The sequence below is a fragment of the Leptosomus discolor genome, chromosome 5, assembly GCF_034619465.1.
Source record: "Leptosomus discolor isolate bLepDis1 chromosome 5, bLepDis1.hap2, whole genome shotgun sequence".
Classification (NCBI taxonomy): Eukaryota; Metazoa; Chordata; class Aves; order Leptosomiformes; family Leptosomidae; genus Leptosomus; species Leptosomus discolor.
In genome coordinates, this window is record NC_141395.1 from 21,325,011 (window position 1) to 21,349,344 (window position 24,334).

The 24,334-nt window shown below is 34.6% G+C and overlaps 1 protein-coding gene across 16 annotated transcripts in view; it reads right to left on the reverse strand.

Annotated features, from left to right (window-relative positions):
* The window catches only part of LOC104343899 (sodium channel protein type 2 subunit alpha), a 44,126-nt gene that overhangs the window by 9,354 nt on the left and 10,438 nt on the right, over positions 1–24,334 (reverse strand). For 7 of the 16 annotated variants that reach the window (XM_086465660.1, XM_086465662.1, XM_086465661.1 and 4 more), the window contains exons 11-19: positions 23,732–24,112; positions 22,178–22,310; positions 21,161–21,399; positions 19,191–19,364; positions 17,698–18,054; positions 15,344–15,796; positions 7,391–7,508; positions 5,378–5,532; positions 3,946–4,119 (exon numbers count right to left, since the gene is read on the reverse strand). In XM_086465660.1, the coding sequence (XP_086321786.1) occupies positions 3,946–4,119; positions 5,378–5,532; positions 7,391–7,508; positions 15,344–15,796; positions 17,698–18,054; positions 19,191–19,364; positions 21,161–21,399; positions 22,178–22,310; positions 23,732–24,112 (2,184 nt within the window). Of the gene's footprint in view, positions 1–3,945; positions 4,120–5,377; positions 5,533–7,390; positions 7,509–15,343; positions 15,797–17,697; positions 18,055–19,190; positions 19,365–21,160; positions 21,400–22,177; positions 22,311–22,583; positions 22,590–23,731; positions 24,113–24,334 lie in introns of all 16 variants that reach the window. The other 9 variants (XM_086465666.1, XM_086465668.1, XM_086465667.1 and 6 more) reach the window with 4 other exon arrangements.

Genomic DNA, 24,334 nt, shown 5'->3' on the forward strand with positions numbered 1-24,334 from the left:
ATATACCTGTATTTACAAAATAATCCATCTAAAACTTTAGATAATTCAGCTACTGATATAATTATAATTAGGCCACATAATTCAAGAAAATAAAATGTCATTAAAAAAAGGAAAAAAGAAAACTAGAAGATCCAGAAAAAGTACACATTCACTGAGTGGAATGACCTTCGTTTATGCCACCAATCTGATTTCCTATACAAACTCAACTATTAGGCTCAGTTTCAGAAGACTGTGCCTTCTTTCAGTTCAAATGCTGGACAAACATTTAGCATAGAAAGCCTTAATCCATATGAATCCATCAAGACCTTAAGATCATTATGCCTTACTTCTGTAATTCTAGAGAAGATATAGAGAAAATCTGTTTCAAGTATTCCTGTTAGATAACCTGATTTTTTTAGATAATGCAGTTGTTATATTTGCATATTTGCATTGCAAGAAATCCTCTTCCTGCAAGATTAGGATGATCTTAATGATGCTGTAATTTTATCTTTCTTTGGAAACTACAATACAATTTAACATACTGCTTTTTTCTGCTTTCTTTTTTGGAAGGGGAGAAAGGAGAGGGAGTATAGTTCATCTCATGACATGGTGCTGATGGCAATTAGAGCTTAATTTTTCTGGTATCATCTGTGGAAGTGTGTGCATGTGCATGCAAGCATTTTTGTGGTGTTTTTTTTTTTTTAAGAAATAATTTCTTCATCTTCCTTATGTATGATCATGGTTTGGACAACTCCTAATACCAGCTCTGAACTTTCTTCCACATATAAAATTACTAACTGTAATATTTCTCTGATGTAAAATTAGAAAATAATATTATATACTTTCATGAATACAGTAAATTCAAAAGATGTACTGTAACAAAAAGAATGGGAAATGTAAAAAATGATACATGTGAGATAGAATCCATCCTCAGCTTCCTTTCAATTTTCTGTTCTTGTAATTACCAAATAGGGCATTTGCAGAAAAGCACATTGGGAGCGTTACGTGGAAATATATTACTTTGGATTTGTTAAACTGTTTGTGTTTTGGAAATTAACGTGCCTTGAGATTTACTTCCTCTTTTAACATTATTACTCTTGTGGAACAGAGGGTCTAATCTACAAGAATTTTTGAAACCTTCAGTACAGATGGATTAACAGCTCAAAAGCTGATTGTCCTGCTGTTTTCTAGTGAGAATCAATGACTTCTCTCCTCACAGAGTCCTTCACTCCAGATGGCTCTCCTGTTGCATATACACAGGAGGAAACCTTATGCAGATTTCCTTCCTCTAAGGGTGGTTCAAGCAAGCTGTCAAACACTACACAATTCCACGTTTGTTCTTATCATTACACACTTTGAACTTGCACCCAGAAGGGTGAGTAAAACCAGCATCTGTACTTGTATTGGCACTAATTATCCTTTTCTGGAAACACTGTGAACATGGGTAAGAATTTCTGTTTGTATGCTCTAAGTTCTTTCCCAGATAGGGCACAGCTAGAGAGTTTAGACTAACAAGTACAGAACAGTTTGCCTAAAAAGATCCTATAAAATCTTGCCTCACTGTAAAACGTTTAGTAGACTGGTACTGGTATGGCAAATTTGTTCAATGTTTAGCTGGATAAAGACATAGGATAGGAAGATAAAGCAAAGATAGATTCAAACAGTTGAGGGCAGCACACTGCCCATTACCTAAACCAACAGGTAAAACACCATCAGTAAGAGAAAGAGTTACAGTTGCTTGCTACTGGCTGAAAACAGTAACAAGTAAATCTGGCAATAAAGTCAGAAAAGACTAAGCAGACCACCACTGAGTCTTTCAGGGGACGGGGATGGGGGTGGAGGGGAGGAGCAGGTTTACAATACAGGTGGTCAAACACTGGAAACAGATTGCCAAGTAAGGTGTCACAATCTCCATTCAAAACTGGGTATCATCCTGAGCAGCCTAATCTAGCCTTGAGGTTAGAGCTAATTTCTAATCTGCTATAGGCAAGAAGCTAGACCAGAAAATCTCTAGAAGTGCCTTCCAACCTAAGTTATCTATGATCTGCTACTATAAGATTGTAAGACATAGGCATTCTAAGCAAGGGATGAACATAGATACCAGAAAGCACTGAAATCACTCAAAAAAATGAATAGCCCATAGCAATCCATTTGGAGACATGGTATGCTTTACAAATTTATCTTAAACACAATTCCAGATCAACCTTTCACAATACAGGCTTGTACAAAGACACTAATTCTGAATATTTCTTAAATGGTAACACATTTATTTATTTATTTTCTTTCATTTTCACAAATGACAACTCTAATGGACAAGGAGACACACAAATTTAAGTATCACAAGGTTCTGGAAACATACTGTCTTGGAATTCTAAGAGGAAAGGAGACTAAAGCATGGTATCAGCAATTTTATGCAAAGGTGACAAAATCCATCTGGATGATTGCTGTTGATTTCCCATTTAATTACGAAATGGATATACTTTTTCATTCAACATTTGATTTACAACTAAAAACAAATATCAGAAGTCTACGGCATCCATAAAGAAAGAAAATATTAAAAATATTAAAATATTCAGCATCACTCAAAGAGTCTCAATTCTTTTTCCTTTACCTTGTTGAGGGCATCTTGTTTTGCAGAATTTAATCTTAAGGAAAGGGAAAACATCTTATGCTTATTAAGTTTCTTAGAGATCAATACACCTGTTCTGGGAACACATGTTGACTTTATACTTTGTATATCTTGTGTGTTTACGACAGAAGAAATGGAGAGGACATGAAAGGAGAAAGTGGAAAATTGCATTTCCCATGAAAACACATGTTATCTCATGTCACTGAGTTAGCCCATTTACTCAGAATGGAAATTCTGCACCCCTGCCCCATAACTGATGCTAAAAAGTGAAGCACAGTTAAATACGGAAGACAGACAACACACTTGTGCCTTTCCCTCCAAAAAAAAAAAAAAAAAGCATTTAAAAAAGAGCATTAGGTAAGTTTTAATTCCATTGATCGGGGACAAAATTTCTGTCCCAGATTCCATCTGATGAACAGTTTTCCTGTGTCCATTTGTTGAATTTCCACTAAAGAACTCCTTTATAAGAACGTATCATGCAATGTCACTAATGTAATTAATTTCTTTGGAGTACAATTTCAACACTACTTTTTATCATATTTGTTGAAAAACATTAATTCTGTCACCTAAAACCTGGCTTTTTTTCTTTTACAAGAACTCAGAGAGGCAAAAGAGGTATCCCCTCTGATCAGAGACATAGCCAAACAAAAGCAAAATAATTTCAGCTTCCAGAAAAGAATCTTTAGAAAGTCATGTGTCACTGAAAAGTGGAAGAGTTGCACTGAAATCAGCCTTGCAGCCTAGCACAACAGTGAGCACTGTAACAATCAAAATGAGGATTGCGACTGAATGATTCCTTCCGTTTTATATTCATCCATAGGCCACCACTTTTCATTTTCCTCAATCCTGCTCCTTACTCCAGTTGCTGCCTCCTCACCCCCACCCCTCTTCTTTTGCTGTCTTCTTCATTTCTTGATACCATTCTCCCCTGCAGTTCTTTGCCAGTGACTTATTAAGCCCAGGATCAACTGTCCTACCCCAACCACATGTGGTCACTTAAATTTCCCTTCTCCTTTCCGTGCCTGCTTCCTCCTTGTTCTCTGTCACCAAATCCAGAAAACTGAAGTCCAATCAGCTAATAGTCCTCACTCACTGGTTGGGACCCAGCGCAGTAAAACACAGACACAACACACGGAGTCAATGAAAGCATAAACATAAAGGCAGATTTAGTTACCCACTGAATAATTACAATAGAATCTGATTCACTGGTACGTAATTTTCTGTTCCTTTAAACCAAATTTATCTACTTCCCTGTATATTTATGTATCAGATTAGAGTTACATAAAAGAACCTGCTTAAACAACAGAAGTAGGCTACTTGGAAAGTATAGTACCTACATCAACAATCAGGAAATCCAGCCAGCACCAAGCATTAGTGAAATAAGTTTGAAAACCATAGGCCACCCATTTTAGTACCATTTCCAGAATAAAGATATAAGTGAAGATTTTATCAGCATATTCCAGTATGGTTTTTATAGTCTTGCGCTGTTCAATATTAACATCTTCAAAAGCCTGTGAAGAACGAGTTACATATAAGTCACATAGTCATAGGTCTTTACAAACTACAAATTAAGCCAAAACAACTGAATTAAAAATGGCAAAGCAAGATCACTTTCAACTTTAGATGTTTTACCTTGAAAAGTCAGCATAAGCAGAGACTACAATTGCATTCTTTCTGAGTTTTAGATTTTATCATTGCCTGATAATGGAATTACAATATAATGACTGAAGTTGCCTAAAAGGTTTTTAGAAACGCTAGTAACAGTCAACACAGAGTTACAATTTGTGACCCTGCAAAGCCCAGTTGGGCTCAGGCAGAAGGTAGTCTCCTGACTATAACAACTTAAACTAACAAAAGAGAATAATGAGCTAGAGTGACCAAATATTATGTTGCTGCTGATCTTTGCTGAATTCCAATATTGGGTGTTGGTGGCAAGGTTTTCGCAGCAGAAGGCTGCAGGGGCAGCCACTGTGAGAAGAGGCCAGGAGCTGCCCTATGCCAGCTCCACAATGGACTTGCCACAGGAAGCAACTGAGCCCATCAGTGAAGCGGGTGTTGCCTCTGGGAAAGCATACTTAAGAAAGAGCAAAACACCGCATGGCAGTATGAGAACTGAAGAAAAAAAAAAAAAAGTGAGAGAAACTGCCCTGCGAACACCAAGATCATACAAGAAGAAAGGGACATGGTGCTCCAGGTGCCAGAGCAGAGAATAACGACAGTATATACCAAATCCTATGACAATCAACAACCAGAAAGAACTCGATACTTAGTAGCTCTATGAAGGACTAAATGTCACTAAGAATAGTACAAAGGAATTCAAGGAGTCATATGTAACAGTCTAGAAATACTGTAACTAAAACTAAAGCAAAAAATTAACTGAGAACATGATTAATTCAGTATCTGTATTGCTTTTGGGGACAATTTTAATTTAAAGTAGAATAATTGTTCCAGTTATTGCATACGATTCATTTTGTATCATTTCTGTAATATCTTAAACAAGATTTTTAGTGTAATACTTTTCATAAGCACCCTCACACACACCTATCACCTTATATTAATCAAAAATTCATCTGCAGAATGTTATTAGACAGCAAAATTTTAATGACTTATTTTATATGCACTACCCAAAATATTCTGGGAATTTAGTTCCAAGCTCTCTTTCAAGCCAACTTTGTATTTTTTTCTTAATGAACAAAGATGTGTTGTAACACTATCTTTGATAAAACATTTTTCATAGGCACTGTTGCTATGGGTGCAAGCTCTACTTACCAGAGCACCACTGCTGAGAAGAATCATGAAGACAATGAATGTTTCAAACCAGTTGTGTTCTACTATCTTGTAGCAGGTTTTTCGAAGGTTCCACCAGATTCTTCCTTTTGTGCTTTCAACGCTGCCTTGACAGCATTTAAACTTCCGTATACAACCTAATAATACAAATAATGACAAAACAAAACCACTCTTAACTATCTCCTCTTTCATGAGGTTCAAATTACTTCAATTTATGCTTCAAACTACAGCATGCTACTTAAAGCATCCTCACCTTCTCAATTTGGTACTTTGGATGTAGGAAAATTTGCATGTGCATAATTTTTCTACTATCTTGATGTTACACTAAGCTTAGAATAAAAGAAGTGCCATCTAATCGACCCAATTTTAATTCATAAACACATTTTAAAAAATTTTTTTTCATTTATACAAAGGTTATCAAAGAATAAATGAGAATTATCAGGGAGCAGAAACAAAGAGCATAAATACATAGCAACTTTCACATGAACTAGTTCAAGAGTACAGCAGCTTCTTTTAAAAGTACTTTTGTCTCTCAGCTAACGTTCAAATAAATCACACAGATGTAAACACCCATTATTTTATTATACTGAGGAATGACCTCTGTTTCAAGGGCTGACTAAGGATACCTCTTTCATGACATAAACAACTGAGTTAACTGGAGATTGCGAGAGCTTCTCCATGTGGTACAGATTTGCGGCAACCATCCACAGAACTCTGCCTCACCTTGGAGAGCTCCCTTTCTTACAAGGGGGCCTCAAGGCACAGTTTTCAATAAACCTCAGTATCTGCCTGGCTAATAGTAGTCTCCTTATTGCTATAAAAATGATTAATCACATAGAAACATAACCAAGTTTAAACTAGTTTAATGGGTCCTAAAGGCAGTATTCTAGACTTCCTGTGTGTGTCATTGAGTTTATATGTTACAAGTAAGTTACACTATATTTCATCAGCTCAGATAAACAGCTACCACTGTGAAAAGCATGATTTACCTACTCAAAACACCTACAATATGGAAAAATTAATCTTATGCCCAAGGATCAACAGACATCACATAATATAAAGAATAATTGTAATACAATGTGAAATTATTTGAGAAGTGTACTTTTTTTTAATCGAGCTTGATATTCAATATAGCCCCACATTCCAAAACAATTTTGTTTTTTTTTTTTTTTAAAGATAAGTGAAATAAAATTTCAAAGGACAAGAGTCCTAGCCTAAATCAAAGGTGTCTTCACAACAGTAAATCAAAAAGCATAGACAGGATAGGAGAGTTAATCCAGGAACATATTTTGTTTTGAATGATTTTAATCACGACAAAAGTAAAATCTGTAATATCATAAAAAAGGGAAACACACTCCTATACAGTAAATTCCAGTAGTCCCCTGTATAGCTGTACAGAACTAAAATAAACCAAAACTTCTAAGGACATGAAGTACGTGTTAAGACTTCTTAACTTAGCAAAAACATAGGACCTCGTTCACCTGTTGCACCCCATGTTATATTTATGCACCCCCTCCCTCCATTAATGGTGTAATGTCATGATAATAACTCTATTGTTTGAGTCAAACTTTCCAAGATCTGAATCATCTACTAGATTGCTTTCTAGCACTATGAAGGAACCATGGGTAATCACATGATTCTGGTTTAAATTTCTCAGTGGGGTGAACCTGTAGGGTTTGGTCTTCTGGATTTCACTGCTGAGAATGTAATTTAAATCAACAGCAATACTGACTGCTAAGAATCAGTTTATAGAATTGTGCCTAGTGTTTATTTTAAAATATTATGAATTATCACATACACACATATTTAACTTTGCACCACACAAATGGGTCCATGGACTTCAGTACAACTATCTACAACAGGCAAAATCAATCATATCATGAGACTTATCAAACTAGGATCCAGGACTGCTGTAGCAAATAGCTTCCTTGAACCGCCAATGCTTGCTGCAAACAACCAAAACGTAATTGCAAACCCCAAATTTTATTTTCTTACCTTCCGTAAAGCACGCCTGTAGCTCTGATGCTTTTTCTGGTTCGGTTTCAGCTTTTTCTTCTCCAAAGAGAGCTAAATTAACTGTACTTCCTTCAGATGAGCTGGAAAAATTTAGCTTCTGAAAATTAAATTCGGTAACAGTTATACTTTACTAATGTTTACATTTTTAGAACTCTAACTTTAAGCATGCAACACTGTGTGCAAGTAATAAGAACAATATTTGTCACCAGAAATATACACACAAACATCCACATATAGCAGTCAATGCTGTTGAAATGTGCATAAATCATCCACTTCCTACCTAGCGATTGCAAGACGTATTATGTAATCTTTCACTGAATTTCAGAATTTCTGGTCTAAATATAGTACCATGTTACCACTCAAGGTTAACTAAGTATATTTTCTGATACATATTCTATTTATTTTGTTTTCTACTATTATTTTACTACTATAATTTCTCTTGCTACATTTTAAACCAATACCAGTTATACTGTATGCTTATACACATGAAGATGATGTATGTTGGTAGCTGCTTTCATTAGAGCAGTCTCATCAAGCTGAAGACAGTAAATCCTGACAGCAAAAAACTTCAGATTGTGAACTGTCAGGGTAAACTGTCCAAGGGAGAAAATGTAGCAGATTTTTAAGGACTGATTTTAATTCAGTGCCCACTATTCATAATATAAAAACAAATGAATTATCAGTTCTTTTTCACTGGCATCTTAAACATCAGTATGATGCAAGCTAACCACTTCTGGAACATATGACATATTATAATAAAATTTGGTTTGACCACAGATAATGCAGTTATTTTTTGGTTCAATATAATTCTTACGATCTAGATTGGAAAATGCTAAAGTAAAATCAGGATTAATATGAAATATTGTTTCAGATATGAATTTGAACATTACCCTCAACACAGTTATAAAACAAAGTAAGCCTGCCCTATCTTAACCCGGAATTATCACTATCATACAAACACCTTTTATGTTTTTTCATATATAATGGTAAGTTTCAAAAAGGAAAAAGTATGATTACATTTCAACTGGCATTAATTTGCATTCTTTTTTACAAATGCACGTATGTAATACATCGTGCATTCTGAAACTACCCATTACTCTGGTACACATACCTGTACAGTTAACACCCAGAAAGAAAGGATTGGTTTTGTTTTGTTTTAATAATTAAAATTACATAAGTCCCATTAGTATGAAAAAGTTACTAACAAAGAATAAGCCTAAATTTATTTTTTATTTTGTAATCTGCATGTGTGTTGCAAAAATCTGTAGTCCAGAGGTTTTAAAGGAAGACGCGGTGTCCTGTACACTTAATCTGAGTATGAGTACCAAACTAAGTCAAAGTAGTTTTGGTCACAGCATTCTCTGACATTTTACAATGTTGAATTATCAAGACGTATATAACATCAGTAATGAATTCACACAATTAAATGTCTGTAGGGAATGATGTAAGCCTTTGTTTTGTAGAATTACACCACTTTCATTAATTTAGCTAGACTTGCACAATTAAGAGACATTTAAGATACAAAAGCAGACAAGTTACAGGCATTGTCCAATCAAGCTATATTTACACCTCAATTGCAAAATCTGAAAGGACAAGATTATTTTAGGTACTAAACAATTTTTTTTTTTGCTACGTTTGTGAAAGAAGACAGAGACAATTTAATAAGAAAAAGTAACCCAGTGTTCTGCATTAACTTATTAAAAATGATTCAGTAATATTGCCTACTTTGCTGCTACTTAAAAAAATTATTATCTGGAATAGAACCCCCAAATTACTCATATTTAATGTACACACCTCTTCATTTTTAGCAGCATTAATTTTAAAATATCAATATTCAGAGCAAACATCTTTTCCTATCACTAATTCTACTGAACCTGAGGATAGTAGTATATACCTCCATCATTTTATTAATATGCTGCTTTCATCATTCCATGACATATACTTATTGCAAAATGTTGCAGCAGTGCTGGCTAAACTGAAACAATGAATTGAATTATAAATTAAATTACTAATTTACAAAAAATATTTTTTAAGAGTAAGGAAGTTTTGTGTCATATCCCTAATCAAAATTAAACACAACATGAAGTACCCTGGGTCATTTGAACTGTAAACTACCTAGCACACTTGAGCAGATGACATGAATTCAACTGAAAGAATACAGATTTTTATGAATTAACAACATTACAAGATGAACAACCATAACTGGAAAAGAAACTGAAAAGAATGAATGTGTTTAGAACATGCAGTTATGTATCTCATTCAATAAATGGTAGAAGAATCGGAGATTAGAGAACTCTATTTTTAGTTAAGAAAGGCAATTTTTAAGAAATCAAATTAGAGGCCTAATGAACTATTTTGATATACAGGACAGGTAGCCTGGGTCCCTCTTTCTTCTAAGGACAGCGTAGGATATAATCCTGTGCTTGAACAGTTAGAGATTTAATTCAACATAAATATATACTGTACTGTTATAGGGTCAAAATTTGGAGTTCATTATATTCCTTTTTTTCCTGAAGGAGTCAGGGCATGGCGGCACAAATATTTGCGAGAATAATGTTACTACTACAAATTGTCCCACTGAAGCCATTTAGGATTATTTGAGGTAAGTAGTAGAGAGTCAATCTCTAGTGAGCATCAACTTAAAAATAATAAATGAAAGTGCACACAAAATTGCATATAATGACTTTAAAGAAAACTCCGTAGTAAGAGCTAATAAGAAGTAGGCCACTGATTATACACACAGTGCAGCCTACTGTGCATTCAACTCAAGATATTCACATTTTGATATTCAAATAGTAAAGGAAAATCTGATCTGTTTCCCAGCCTCCAAAGCAAACAATAAATGTACCAGCAATACAGCTGTTAATATGAAGAATAAAAGGGAAACATTGTCTTGTGTAGTTTAAAAAAACAACAAACCCACAGGAAGACTGTGCTGCATATTCTCGTCTTCTCATTTACTAAGGATCTCTCTCTCTCTCCCTCTCTATTTCTAATTTAAGTAGATTGAATATGTTCTTGCTGGAGAAGGAGGTAAAGAACTGCAGTAAAATGTGAACGACCACTGTTGATAACAGCGCTTTGGTGAGTATGTTCAGGAACCTCTTAGAAAAGAGGATCTAAAATTATGATATAGAAATGCAACAGAAAACCTTAGCACACCTGTGTTACGCCACTTATATTCCATCAATTGAATATTTTCCTGCTTAATCAGAATTATTTTCAGCAGGAAATACTTCTTCAGTAAAAACAATCTAATTTTTCCATTGTCTCAACTATTAATTAAACAACAAAAAGGACATAAAGCACATTTTTTGTGATCATCATCTTTACTACATCAGCTTGACTCATCACTGAGTATGGTACTCCAGTGTAAGCACAGCTGGTAAAGTGACTTTTACTGTAATCTTTTTATTTTTCTTTCTTTGAAAGAATGAAAGGAAGTATGTCTATAAATGAAGCCTGGAAATTATTTACCTTTTAAAGAAACCAAAAGTATTGCCCACAGAAAATACTTAGGTTTTTCAACCAAACTAAAACCAAAACCTACCTCTCCTACTCTACATAACCTAGCAAAAAAAAAAAGTCACACATATCTATTTTTTTTAAAAAAAGCGTCACCTTATTATGCAAGGATTGTTACAGTAAGATAACATGACATCCAAATGAAAAAGATTCGTGTATTTTTCAGTCAACTGATCACAAGTCCCTGGTTTACGATTTTGCATGCTGTTCTACACCTCCCCAGATTTGTAACAGCAGAAACTTGAAGCAGGAGCATTGTCACATAAACAATATCCATCAAATCAGAATCATCCCCCCATACTTCGCACCAGTAGGAAGTACCGCATTCTACTCTCCCCTATTTAAATGCCTTTTCTAAATCGGTTTGGAAAAATCCTTAGAAAGAAAATTTTTCATTCCATCTTTCTGAATAGCTTACAGGCCACCTGGGCACAAAAATAAGACCTGAAATGTTTCCAATATATAATACAAGTGCAAAAGAATACAGGAAAAATAATGCAGAATTCCACAACAAAACCACATGAACAAAATTTGTATTTGGAAAATGAATACCTCAGTGACCCCTAAATGGCAAGGAGCAGAACGGCCCAACTATTCTGAAGAGATCTTTGGGAATAAGAAACACATCACTTGGTACAATTAACATTTGTTTTACAGTTCTGGAGTTCCTGAGTTTAGAGGTTTGGGAGGGTACTAGTTCCTATTTTGTCTTTTTTAACACTTGTCTTAATTTTAGCCTTATCCTGGATTTTCCTAATTTTTATATTTATTTGTTGCATGAACTTCCTTATTTACACCGTTTTAAAACACCCAGATTTATTTAGACACCTACATAGAATTTTTGCTTGAAATTATGTTTTATGTCAGTCTTTCTAAAAATAAATCAACTGGATTAAGTTCACAAAGAATCAATTATTGATGATGAAGAGTAAAACTGTTATAATTCCCTAAGTTTCAATCTTACAGACATACACAAACTTCATGAGTAGAACATAACTAAATTATTACACCCATATTCAAAAGGGCTATCCATATGTACGTATAAAGAAGACACGTTGATTGTTCTGATGATTGTTTCATCCTATATTTTAGCTTCTCTTATATGAGAAAGCTGGAATGTAAATTACAAGAACATTGTGAACAAACATGAAACCATTTATATCAAAAGATATAAACATTTTAGCATACAAGTAATAGTATACATGTAATATTACAAAGGCATTGGTCAAACGAACGTGATCGGAAAATGTTCATAATTATATGACAGCTAAAAACATGGTTCAACAGACAAACGGAAAAAGTCAAGTGAAGATTACCTTTTCATTTTCATAAAATCATAGGCTGTTAACCTCTTTTAAACTTGAAGAGTCTTGATGCTTAATAATTCAGTTAGCAACAATAAACACCTACAAAGCATGCAGGTTAAGCCACAGAAGTAGTACAGAAAATACCAAAGATGTAACGAGAGAGGAACATGTTGGGGTTGCCCTCAACCATGCTGTGACGCGAGTCATGGGACTCAGCTTACGGAGTGGCTGTGCATGTTTCCACTACGTTGCAATGGATGAGGAAAAATATTGTAGCTGAATAGCATGCAGGCCAATCAATCTCAAAAGTGATCGTATATGTATGATTTGTTTAGGTAACCTGTGTAAACATGCTGACACGTTGCTCTGCCTGGTTAAAAAGCACCAGATCTGCATTCTTGACTGATCCAGCTTGATTTTACTCCTGTGAGAAGTAAGAATGGTACGCAATGAAGTTAAAACACGGTACCCCTTAGCTTGTTTGAGTTCTGGAAACAGCAGAAGTATGGATTCCTACTTATTTAAAAATGTGTTTTCTAGATACATCACACACTTGCAAAATGTAACATTTACCACTGTTGATTAGAGCTTTAAGCATATCAAAAGACATACCGAAAGAGGTAAAATTAGTAGAATATCTGAAGCTCATAGATGTATATTGGATTTGGGCCTGAACTTAAACCCCCCACCCATCCAAAAACCTTGCCACGCCAACCCCCCCCCCAAACCCAAACCAAAAAAACAAAGAGATACATCCACACTATGTATATTACAGCTTTAAGCATCCTCTAAATGGTAGTAATTAGACCTTTAAAATAACAGAAATATATTTTTCCTTGCATATAATTTTCAAGGTTATTCCTGGTCTTCACTAGATGCTAAATATGTGTTTAGGATACACTTTCAGAAAGAAGCCGCAGGCAAAACAAAACAAAACAAATCATTCATACCAGGTCAAACACGCAAACTTCTGGGTAAGCAATTTTTCCCGGCATTGTTAGCTTTTTTAACTGCATGACTTAAAAAAACAAAACAAAACAAAACCAAACAAAAAGGGTTTCAAATAGTTTAAGGTGCATTATGGATTGGAACAGATATATAGCAATGTAAAAACAAAAACCCATGCCTAGCAATAAACCTGTCATTTCCTCATTTACTTCACATCTATCTTTTATTAGTCTTCTGGTATAAATCCAATCTCACTTCTCACCGCAGATTTGTCTAAGGCTCGTCAAATAATGTGCCTACCTAACAACTCCAATATAAAAGTGCTCCCATTTAAAAGGGACGTCTGAAAGAAACAGCCGAAATAATCTACAAAATCAAAGACAATTTCCTTACTGACAATGAACACTGAATTTAATGTGTACATTAAATATTTGGTTTTGTTGTTAATTTACATATCTCCTATGGTTGTATTTCAACTACACCAATCGTTAGCCACTTTTCCAAATGAGTGGGTTAAAATCAATACTAGATAAGAGTATCTTAAAAACAGCTAATGTTTATATTCAATCTTGAATATCAGAGGTGAGACGGCATAGATTTTGTTACCCAATTCTTAAATATAAACTAGTGAAGAACCAGGTGTCTTCAATTGCTGGACAATTTCCAGGTAAGTGTTAGATTTAACACAGTTATCAGAGCAAGAGTAAATTACCTGGATTCATGAGACATTCCTTCCACAAAACCAAGTTTTATTAAAACACACTAAGAAGGCCAGTATCCTTTATTCATATTAATAATATGTAAAAGATGCAGCAGCTGTTCAGCAGACATGATACCTTCTTTACATAGTGCACCTAATACTTTAAACCCTTTAAGAGGCCTCCTAGTAATCTAAGGTCTTCTCAACTGAGGGGTCAACAGTATATATATGGAGTAACTGAACCTCCAAAAAGTAAACGGAACAAATCAAGTGTCAGGAAATGAGCTGCTGAAATAACATATTAGTGTAATACTACTGAACACTGCACTCAAAAGCAGCTCCTAAAGAATCACCTTATTACACCTTTCAAATTTAAGTTTAATTTAACTACACTTTGCTAAAACAAATGTACTTTCTAAAATTTGGAAAGAATATGGGTAAATGCATTGGCAATTCAAAATAAAACAACCAAAAACCTAAAAAGCTCACAACCAATCAAATGAAAAAAAAAAACAACAAACAACCCAAAACCCCAAAAGAAAACAAAACAATCCAGACAAAGCAATCCAGGCTGGAGTATGGCTGTCTGCACAAGCAGTGACACACTATTAATGTCCTTGTGTCTTCAGGTGCCAGGAGAGTTGATACCAGATACAGTCTGCACTGGAGTCACATCATAGTAATCTGAATTTTCCAAGTGTCTCTCAGGATCCTGCTGAAATCCATGATTTTGCTTTCCCCCTCAGTCTACAGCTCCTGACAAATGACTACTTTCCTAAAGCTGACAGTTGGCTTTGAAATGACTGGTTCAAAACTCTCACAAACAAGCAAGATATTAATAATTTTTCATTGAGGAATTCTATTTTTTCTCATCTTTTTTACTTGACATATTCACTTTATAATACTGACATTGTTCCCTTGGCTTTCCCCCATCTTTTTGACTTCAGAACTCAAAACCTGTTATTGCTGTCATTAGCACCTGTTAGATTATCCAGTACAAATAATGATGATTTCTGTAGAATTCATTGAGCCTTAAAAATCAGATGCAAAGGGTATTAATATTACTTATTAATATCTCCTGTAATCTTTTTATATAGCAGTTTACTTTCATCCTTACATCATTGAAATATTACAATTATATATCAAAAAAAGTTCTTTTGTCACTGTTTATTCTGCCATATATACTAGTTCATCTATCCAACTAAAAATGTGGAAAAGCTTGTTTTTCAAAACCCTTTTATAAATAGGTCCATCTACGTTTATACAGTTCTGCCTGGATCTCCCGCTCTCTATAGCTCCACTTTCCCACTTCAGTTTATTCATGCTCAGTACAGTCCAACAATCTCAAATCACAACTGCTTTCTATTTCTAAGCAGAAAGAGCCAGCCATACTATTAAAGAATACATTTGGTATAATTCAGTCATACAAAATATAAAATATTTAAATATTACCTCCTTGCTTTCCTCCAAATCTGAGTCACTGCTAAACTCTTCTGTATTTAGATGTTCAAAATCAGATTCTCCAACAGCTATTGGTACTGTAACAGTAAGGTTTGGGTTGTTTATGAATGACGTATAATCACTGCCACCTATAACAGTGGCCATTCCATTCTCACTTTTGTGATAATTCGTATCTATCCTTATTTCAGCAATGGTACAGTTGGAAATGCAACGGTCTCCCTCATCATCCAACTGATTTGTTGGTGTTCTTTGACTTACAACAGCTTGTTTCCTCCAACAAGACTTTTGGACACATTCACCTGCTTTGTTCTTCACATAATCTATTCCCTTCTGAATTCTTGCAACAGCAACCTGTAAGTTGTTCATTTCATTATCTTCCTCTGTAGGAGAAAGGCTGTCTGAACTAAATGAACTCAGCAGCAAGGCTAGAAAAAGGTTCAATACCTAAAAAAAAACAACAATAAAAAAACAACCACAGTTGAATTTTCTCACTTAATTTTCCATTCACATGCTGATTCTATCACCCATTATGAACTTAGCCTTCATGTTTTCCTTTGATGTATACGAGTCTGGAAATTACACAGTAAATAAAATGTAAATGCTATTTAAGCACACCACCTGCCCTATACCCCAACGCAGGGTTTTTTTGTGGTTTTGCACTGCTGTATGACTATGAAGACACTTGTAAATTCTTTTTCTACTCATGTTTGAGAAGGTCAGAAATAAATGACTCTCTGGTACTGACCAAACAGATCCAAAATGTTTACTTCTCTGGCACAGGGAAGCACTCTGCAACAGAAGACATAGCTGTGCAGAAAACAGCTTTCTTAAATGCTGGTCCAAACTCACACATATATTTTGCTGTGTGTAACTTAAAAAATGGGAAGCACACCCCATCTCCTAATCCCTAAGTTTTCCTCTTCCCATGGCAAGACAAACCATAGAATAAGGATCAGTTACACAAGCCCAGAGTTTACTAGGAGCTCAGACGTTACTAGGATAGCCAAAGTAGCAGAGTACCAGCTCTTAAAGCCTTCAGATCAGCTCTTCTACGTAGCTTTAAAAACAACAGGGTAAAACTATGTGTTGCAACACAGAAAGACAACTGAGTAACAGATCCCTGAACGTACAGCAGGGATTGTCTACCTATGTAAGAAATCCTATTAGAGCTACGGTATAAAATTGGAATAGAGTAAATACTGTGGAAAAATTCACAGAGATGGTTACTTCATTCCACAAAATTCTATCTTCTGGTTTAGAAAACCATTTAAGGAGGATGTTTTCTTTGGTCAACCAATTTCACAGTTGTCTTCATTATAAGATTTGAAGAAAATCCTGGAGCAAGTGGCCATGCTACTAGTAGTAATGCATGACTGGTTAAAAGATAATTATTCCTGTTGTTAGAAATTTTATTCCTAAAGAATGCCTCCAGGATGGCTAATTTAAAATCTTTTTTGCTATTGACAGTTAAGAAAAGATGTAGAATAATAGAGGAAGACTCAATAGGCAATGAGAAAAGCAGAGCAAAAGGAGGAGCAATTAAGGCCTCAAATACTGAGGAGTTTATAAATATAAAACATATTTAAAAAGACAAATCTATACATTGTAATGTACAAACTGGTACAGATGTGATGCTTTCCTTTAAAAGAGAAAAAGAAGAAGATATTATACAGACAGCTTTAAAAGTGTCTGTAAAAAGCACTTAAATAGGAAGCAAAAAAGTGAAGAGGTGAAAGAAAACATGAAGTATTTGAATATTTCTTTTCTGCAGAACGGCTGCCTTCCAATTCAAGTTTCCTTACCCCATTTGTGTAAAAAGTTGGCTATGAAGCAAGCGGGGATCAAAATAGCATAAATTTCAGAGTCTAAGCATGTTAAAGCAGTCTTTTAGACAGGAGAGAGTAGAAAAGTAAAAAAGCCAACACCTGGCTATGTATGATTGGAAGTGATGCCTCAATCAGTTAGGGAGAAAAGGCCCTGCTATGTCTTCTTCTGCAAACTCCCATCCTGGGAGCATAACATTTGGGGTGCCTTTGCTCTTCTCTCTATCTCTAGGTAACCAGTAGTCATCCACAAAAACCTGAACACACTGTGCTTCTCTCTCTCACCCACATCCTCTGAATTGCACTCCAGACCCCTGAAAGGGCCCATCCTCTAAGCTGAGGATTCTATATAGGATCAGAAATCTAACAAATAGAAAACTGTTTCAGAACCCATACTCATAACAACTTCAAAATAATAAAACATACATTTAAATAACTTATTTAATAATGCTTAAAACTTCATTACTGGTTCTGTTGCAATTCTTTCTCTAAATGAATTCTCAAATTATTTTGGCTACATACCACTAGGTTTCCAATCACCATGACCAGCATGAAGACAGTAAGGCACATGGCTTGGCCAGCAACCTCCATGCAGTCCCACATTGTTTCTATCCATTCTCCACACAGCACTCGAAACACAATCAAGAAAGAGTGAAAAAAGTCATGCATGTGCCAGCGTGGAAGTTCACAGTCGCTAGAGATCTTGCAGACACATTCCTTGTAGCTTTTCCCAAACAGCTGCATCCCAACCACAGCGAAAATGAACACAATGATAGCCAGCACCAGGGTCAGATTCCCCAGAGCTCCCACTGAGTTGCCAATAATTTTTATCAGCATATTTAGAGTCGGCCATGATTTCGCCAATTTGAAAACTCGCAACTGAAAAACAAAAATACAGAGATGTTATTTGCAGCAGTTACAAAAATGCTATAGAAATAAACACATTGTGAACGATACATGTGTGGAACAATGATTCCAACAACCATAACTTACACAAAACCAGGAGTTTCATAAAATCCACGCTTTTAAAGCTTAATGAATTTTAGACTTTGTTCTTTTTTCTGTGATGCATATCTGTATTGTTTTCTACATCAAAGAAACAGCACACTGGTTGAATTTGTTCATAGTGAATTCTGAACATGGCATACATCTCAACCATTATGTGCAGAAATAATTTTTTAAAAACCCAATAAATCTCAATAGGATTCTACTGAAGGTAAAGGATTCTGAAATCCTTGAGAATGGGGTCTTCCAAAAGAATAATGCCTCCAATAAACTTGAAAAGGATCAGACAGACTCATGGGAAATGAAAGCCAAAGCCAAACACAAGCTGTAAGTCAAACATTTCAACTTATGAAGGGGAAAAAGTGTAATTTATACTCTTTCTTACCCATAACCAACCCAGAATAAAAAAGGTATTAAATATTTTTTGTTTTCAGATAAAAGCAAAATGGAAATGCAAAATGGAAAGAGACCACAGGGAAAGAACGTCTCATAGTTAATTTCTCTTTTTTAAAAATAAAAATAATTTTCTAATAAAATAAAGCATTCTTTGTTTGCCAAAGGGGAAAAGAAAAATTAATCTTTTTTAAATAACAAAAAAATATATAAATTTTGTAATTCCTACATTTTAAAAGAACACTTCTAGCCTTTTTGCTATTTCTAGACATGGAAGTAGAGAGACCACGAATGTTTTTTTAATTTATATCTCTCAATATGCAGTAAATGAATTGTACACTTCACTGTGCTTTACCCATCCATGTTAAACAATTTCAATAAAACTACAGCTCTTTCCCTTAAAAAATACTTAGTTGCTTCTGAAACATAAAATGGCACACACTATTCAGTGACAACATAAATAATTTTGTAAAACATGCCTACAGAGATATCCCGTGACACTTAGCAAAAAATATACACAGTATTACTAAAACTTGTCTTAATTACATAAATACAGCTAAAATACAAATATAATGCATTAATTATTGCAGATGTATTATTATCACTAATTTATTTACCAATCTGAATGATCGTAGAACGGATAATCCATCCACATTTGTCAGAAAAAGCTCCACCAAACTAAGCATAACTATAAAACTATCAAAAATATTCCAGCCAACTTGGAAATAATAAAAAGGATGCATGGCAATTATCTTGAGAACCATTTCTGCTGCAAAAATTCCAGTAAAAACCTGAAGGAAGAACATTTATTGTTACTTTGTAGATGACCATGAATAATTGAACCAGCATATAAAGAACAAGTTAAGTAAGAAATAACAACCCTCTTACATCAGGATGTCAGTAAGGAAAATTATCATAAACTGAACCTGACAGAGAAGGTAATGAGCTGTGGCATAACTCTGTTAACTTTAGTTAAACCCGAGATACACTTAGTGACTAGTGAAAAATAAACTATTCCTAACAGGGCTCCTGTTTGCTCCTCATATCTGCTGTTCATTTAATTAAAGGAACTTTCCTCAGCAAGAGAGTAACAGTTGCTCTTGCCACAATGGAAGCTTCTATAACAAAGGTGGTGGAAAAACATGAATTGGTCAGAAACTGGAGAATGATGTGCTATTTAATGAACCTCCATGAGAACTCACAGATACAGTAAGCACGTCTTTTCTCTTGAGCTGCCAAACCCAGGCCAATTATGTCAAGACTTATATTTGAAAACGCCTTTCTGCCTCTGATGCCTCCTGAAGCAGAAGGCAAACAACACCTCTGAAATAAATTAATTGTATTTACTGTAGATGTATGACCACCAGTATTTACTGAACTGCATATATTAATATCTTTCACTAGAAAGATGAACTTTAAAAAAATCAGAAACATTTGACAGTCTTTAAAAGATAGTGCTACACAGTTCAAAAAGCAAGAAATCAACTGGTGAAACTACACCTGTATTACAGTGGCATTTTAGCTGACTGGGTGTAAACACAAATTCTTATCAGCATGAAGGAACACGTATACTCGCTCAGCACAAAATTAGATTAATATTAAGCTACTTCATATGAAAGAAAAAAAAAGGTTGTGTTTCCTGGGTAAAACATGCAGGTACGATCACAAGACAATCCTCTGCAACAGCTTTTGATCTTCACCTATGCATCTTCCCTTTCTCCTCAAATACATCCTGAATCTATTTTAAACAGCAACATGACATGACTATCTTCCACAGATAACGTATATCTATCATATCCACAGATAATGATCTCTGACTCCAGGTTAAGATGAAAACATTGAACTATGTCTGTATTGGCTAAAAATAGGCAGCATACAATTTAAATGTTGACACATTAACAACTCTGGATTAAACCTGAATACGTTCCCAACATGTATTAGAATTTCATATATTCTAATAACTTAATCATTTTGCTACATCACAATCACCAGAATTACCACACACAATAAGCATAGCAGATAGAATTATCTGTATTATCCATTGTAAAACAAACCAACCAACCACCCCAAACCCAACCTACAGACTGTGTCCACCAGGGAAAAAACCCAACTGTACCAACAGACACTCTCGGAATAAGTCACACATTCTTCGATTTCCAAAGTGTTATGGGCCAATCAAAGCAACATTCTTCATGGAAATACAAAAATAACACAAAAAACCCCAACCCATTACAAAATAAGAATCCAAGATAACATCCAACTCTTCTTGTGTTATCAATGATACTTACAGTAGAAAGGATGTAATTTGGCTCCTACTATTTTTATAACACTAAACAAAACCAAGTCAGATTTCTTTTGGTTTCATGTAATTCATGTTGAAAATTGTTGTTGAAAATTCTACTTGCAGAAATTTTAATATAAAAATCAAACTCTTACATACAACATCTCTCAAATGGTATTTTTAGACTATTTTTAGTACAACCAAACCTTTAACATTAATTTTATGGGATGATAATAAAAATAATAAAAGGTTTCAAAAAGAAACCAGGTTCCAATCATATCAAATGATCTAGTTTGATGGACTTACCTGATTTCCTATTTTAAGCACATTATTGAAATCGTCAGTCATTGGATAATGTTCCATGGCCATAAACAGTGTGTTTAAAATTATGCAAACAGTGATAGCCAGATCAACAAACGGATCCATTACAATAAATTCAACTACATTCTTTACTTTTAACCAGGGCTCACAACAATTCCAAATTAAGAAAGTGTGGGCAAACTTATACCAGCAAGGTGGACATTTTTGTCTGGATTCTTCAAGTTCTGGGAAAAAAAAAGAAATAGTGAACAAGTTTTGGAGAAAGTGAAGATAAATTTTGGCTTATCAGCTTTTTCACATTTTAATCTTTATCCCTGGAACCATTAAAGATGTTTGGAGGAACCTCCTCAGATTTCCCAGAATGTAACTTGTTGTTGCTGACTGAAAATATTTTAGAAGACTAGAAGAAAAACGTAAAGAGTTTTGAGGTAATAATTGAAAGAGTTGTCTACTTTTAATATCATCCAATCTTGTTTTTTAAAAACCAACTATTTATTCTTTCATTTAGGGATAGTTGTCTCAGTAAAACTTCCAACTTCACAGTCCTCTCAACTGTTTAATTATTTATTTTAAGGAAAAATAAGATTCATTTCACCCTGAACAGGTAATAATTTCACTGTTCCAAATAATCCTACAAGAAATTTCCTCCTCCTTATTAACTAAGGCCTGGCCTGTAATTTTCTGTAACATTTTTACCGTAGAGTTAGTAGAAAATTTATCACAAGGCATTTCTTCCAATAACTGTATTGCTAAACATGAATAACTAGTATGAAACAAGTACATGTTATCTATTTTAATTAGAATGTGCTTCTTAGTTTATCCTGCTTATCAGATTACTTCATTTTTTTTTCACTATGTACATGCACTTTTGCTCTATTGTTCAGTTTATGTAGTTGCAATGGTACATACTTTCTGTCTTCTGTATTTGCACTGTGATGTAATACCTTCAAGCAAGTCTAAGACTATGTCAAGAAAATTCATGTATCTGCAGTTATAACACACCTTCCATTGTATTTGTGATAATGCCAGCTATACTCATGGCTCTTTCCCTTAAACTAGGATCCTCCAGCAGCTCCACTGGTATTTGATATGAACTTGTACGCCTCTTTTTTATTTCTATTTCTGTAGTAGTGCTCTATTAAAAAAAAAAAAAAAAAAAAAAAAAAAAAGAGGGGCATAAATTAAATTCAATTTTAGAAATAATGCAAAACAGGTATCAGCAAGACTCTTTGGTTTCAATGAATTCATAATACATAAAGCTTTCCATTATACATTTAACATAAGCCTAGGGAGGTTTTTTAATGGCTCTTTTCCTGTTATACTTCCGAACACTGTTAATACTTATAAAATACTAAAAAAAGATTTTGATATTTAATTCCCAGATTACCACTGCATTATCGTTAACTACTATTAACTCCACATTAGACATAAGTTTTGGAGGAGGCCATAGCCAAGGAAACAAACCAAGACTGCTGCTGCCAGTTCCATGCTTTCTCTACCAATATTTCACTCATAAACTAATTCAATCACAAGATACTTCTAATAAGTGACTTATGCTAGGAAGTTTTCTGCAATAACAATTATTCTCTAACATTAATTTTTATAGATCAGTCTTGATCTCTATACCCATTCAAAACTAATTTAAAGGATATATTTTACATTGAATAGCTATCATTTCTGATTTATTTTATGAATTTCAACTGAAGAAATAAAAGAAGTCTGACTTAATTAACCCAAAAAGTGAATACTTTTTAAAAAAAGTTGGAAAGTTGTGTTATATCATTGAACATACCTCAATTATAAAGAAGTTTTGAGTGTATGAGCATGGGTAATTTTTTCCAGTAAACTAAATAAATGCATGAAAAGGAAAGTATAATATACTGCAAGAAGATTACAAATGTAACGAATTTGTCTGATGTACCTTCAGATGCTGTGACCTGTGCAAAAGTTTTTGTTTCAATAAAAGAAGGTTTCTAGGAAAAAACGTGCAACGGATCCCTCTGCTCCATTCCTAAATCAGACTGAGGGAAAAGGGAAAACTGACCAGAGGGAGAAACGGATGAATTTGCATGTACTATTTTTAAAAAATAAATTATACCATGATCCTAGGCATTGAGAAATTCAGATCATCTGAGACCCAGGAGAAAAAAAAGTTTTCGGAGCTTCTAAAATGTCAACATAATCTTAAAGGCTATTTGCACAATATCAAATATATGGAGGGTGGAAAAAGGTAGAACGAGCAGATTACTGATAGAGAATTAGGAAATACATTTAAAGGGAGGCTAAAATCACAAAGAAAAAAATCTAATTTGATACTAATTTGATTCCCTATACAGGTGTATGCATATCCAAAAATTTGCTACTTTGTTCTCTTCCATTTTCATGCTGCAGCCTCTCAGTTTTGAGTAAACCCCTGTAAACCCATTTCATTATAGTAAGATATGCAGAAGCATTCACAACTTCTCAACCATTTTCAAAGCATTTAATTCCATTAAAACATTGTCTAGTGCAATAAAGAAAGCCTATGAAACCTGGAGTAATTTAAAAGTTCCTTACATTGTCATCAGTTGTCGGTTTATCTATTATCACCTCTGGCAGAAGCTGTCCAGTAGGCGACAACAGACCTGGTGGTCCATCCACTAAGGAAACTACCCCATTGCAATCCACAGTGCTGTGCATCTTCCCATTCACTGGAAACACTGCCAGCCTTCTTGACGATCTACTAGCCTGACTAATGTTACTACTGCGCCGTTCACCATGTCTGCGTGGCAAAAAGAGAGAACCTCTTCTGCTCCCACCATCCTCAAGCGTGCTGTGCTCATCATCAGCAAAGTCATTTTCTGATCCTATCTCCCTTTTGTATTCTCTAAAACTGAAAAGACTTGTTCTGCTGCTACGTCTGGGAGAAAACAGGGAGCCACGAACACTCAGTAAAGACTGCAAAGGAAACATAAAACAAAATGAGCAGCTGAAAATCTTAAATATACAAAATGCATGTCTAGGTATTAAAAAATTGTAACTTATATTCCCCAGGAATCTGTCAATTGTCAAATTATTTTTAATACAGTGCCTTAGGTAGATTTCAGACATGTGCACTGGACAGTAAAGTCATCTGAATGGGTAAATTTACAGTTTACCTAAAACACCTGTTGGAGAGAA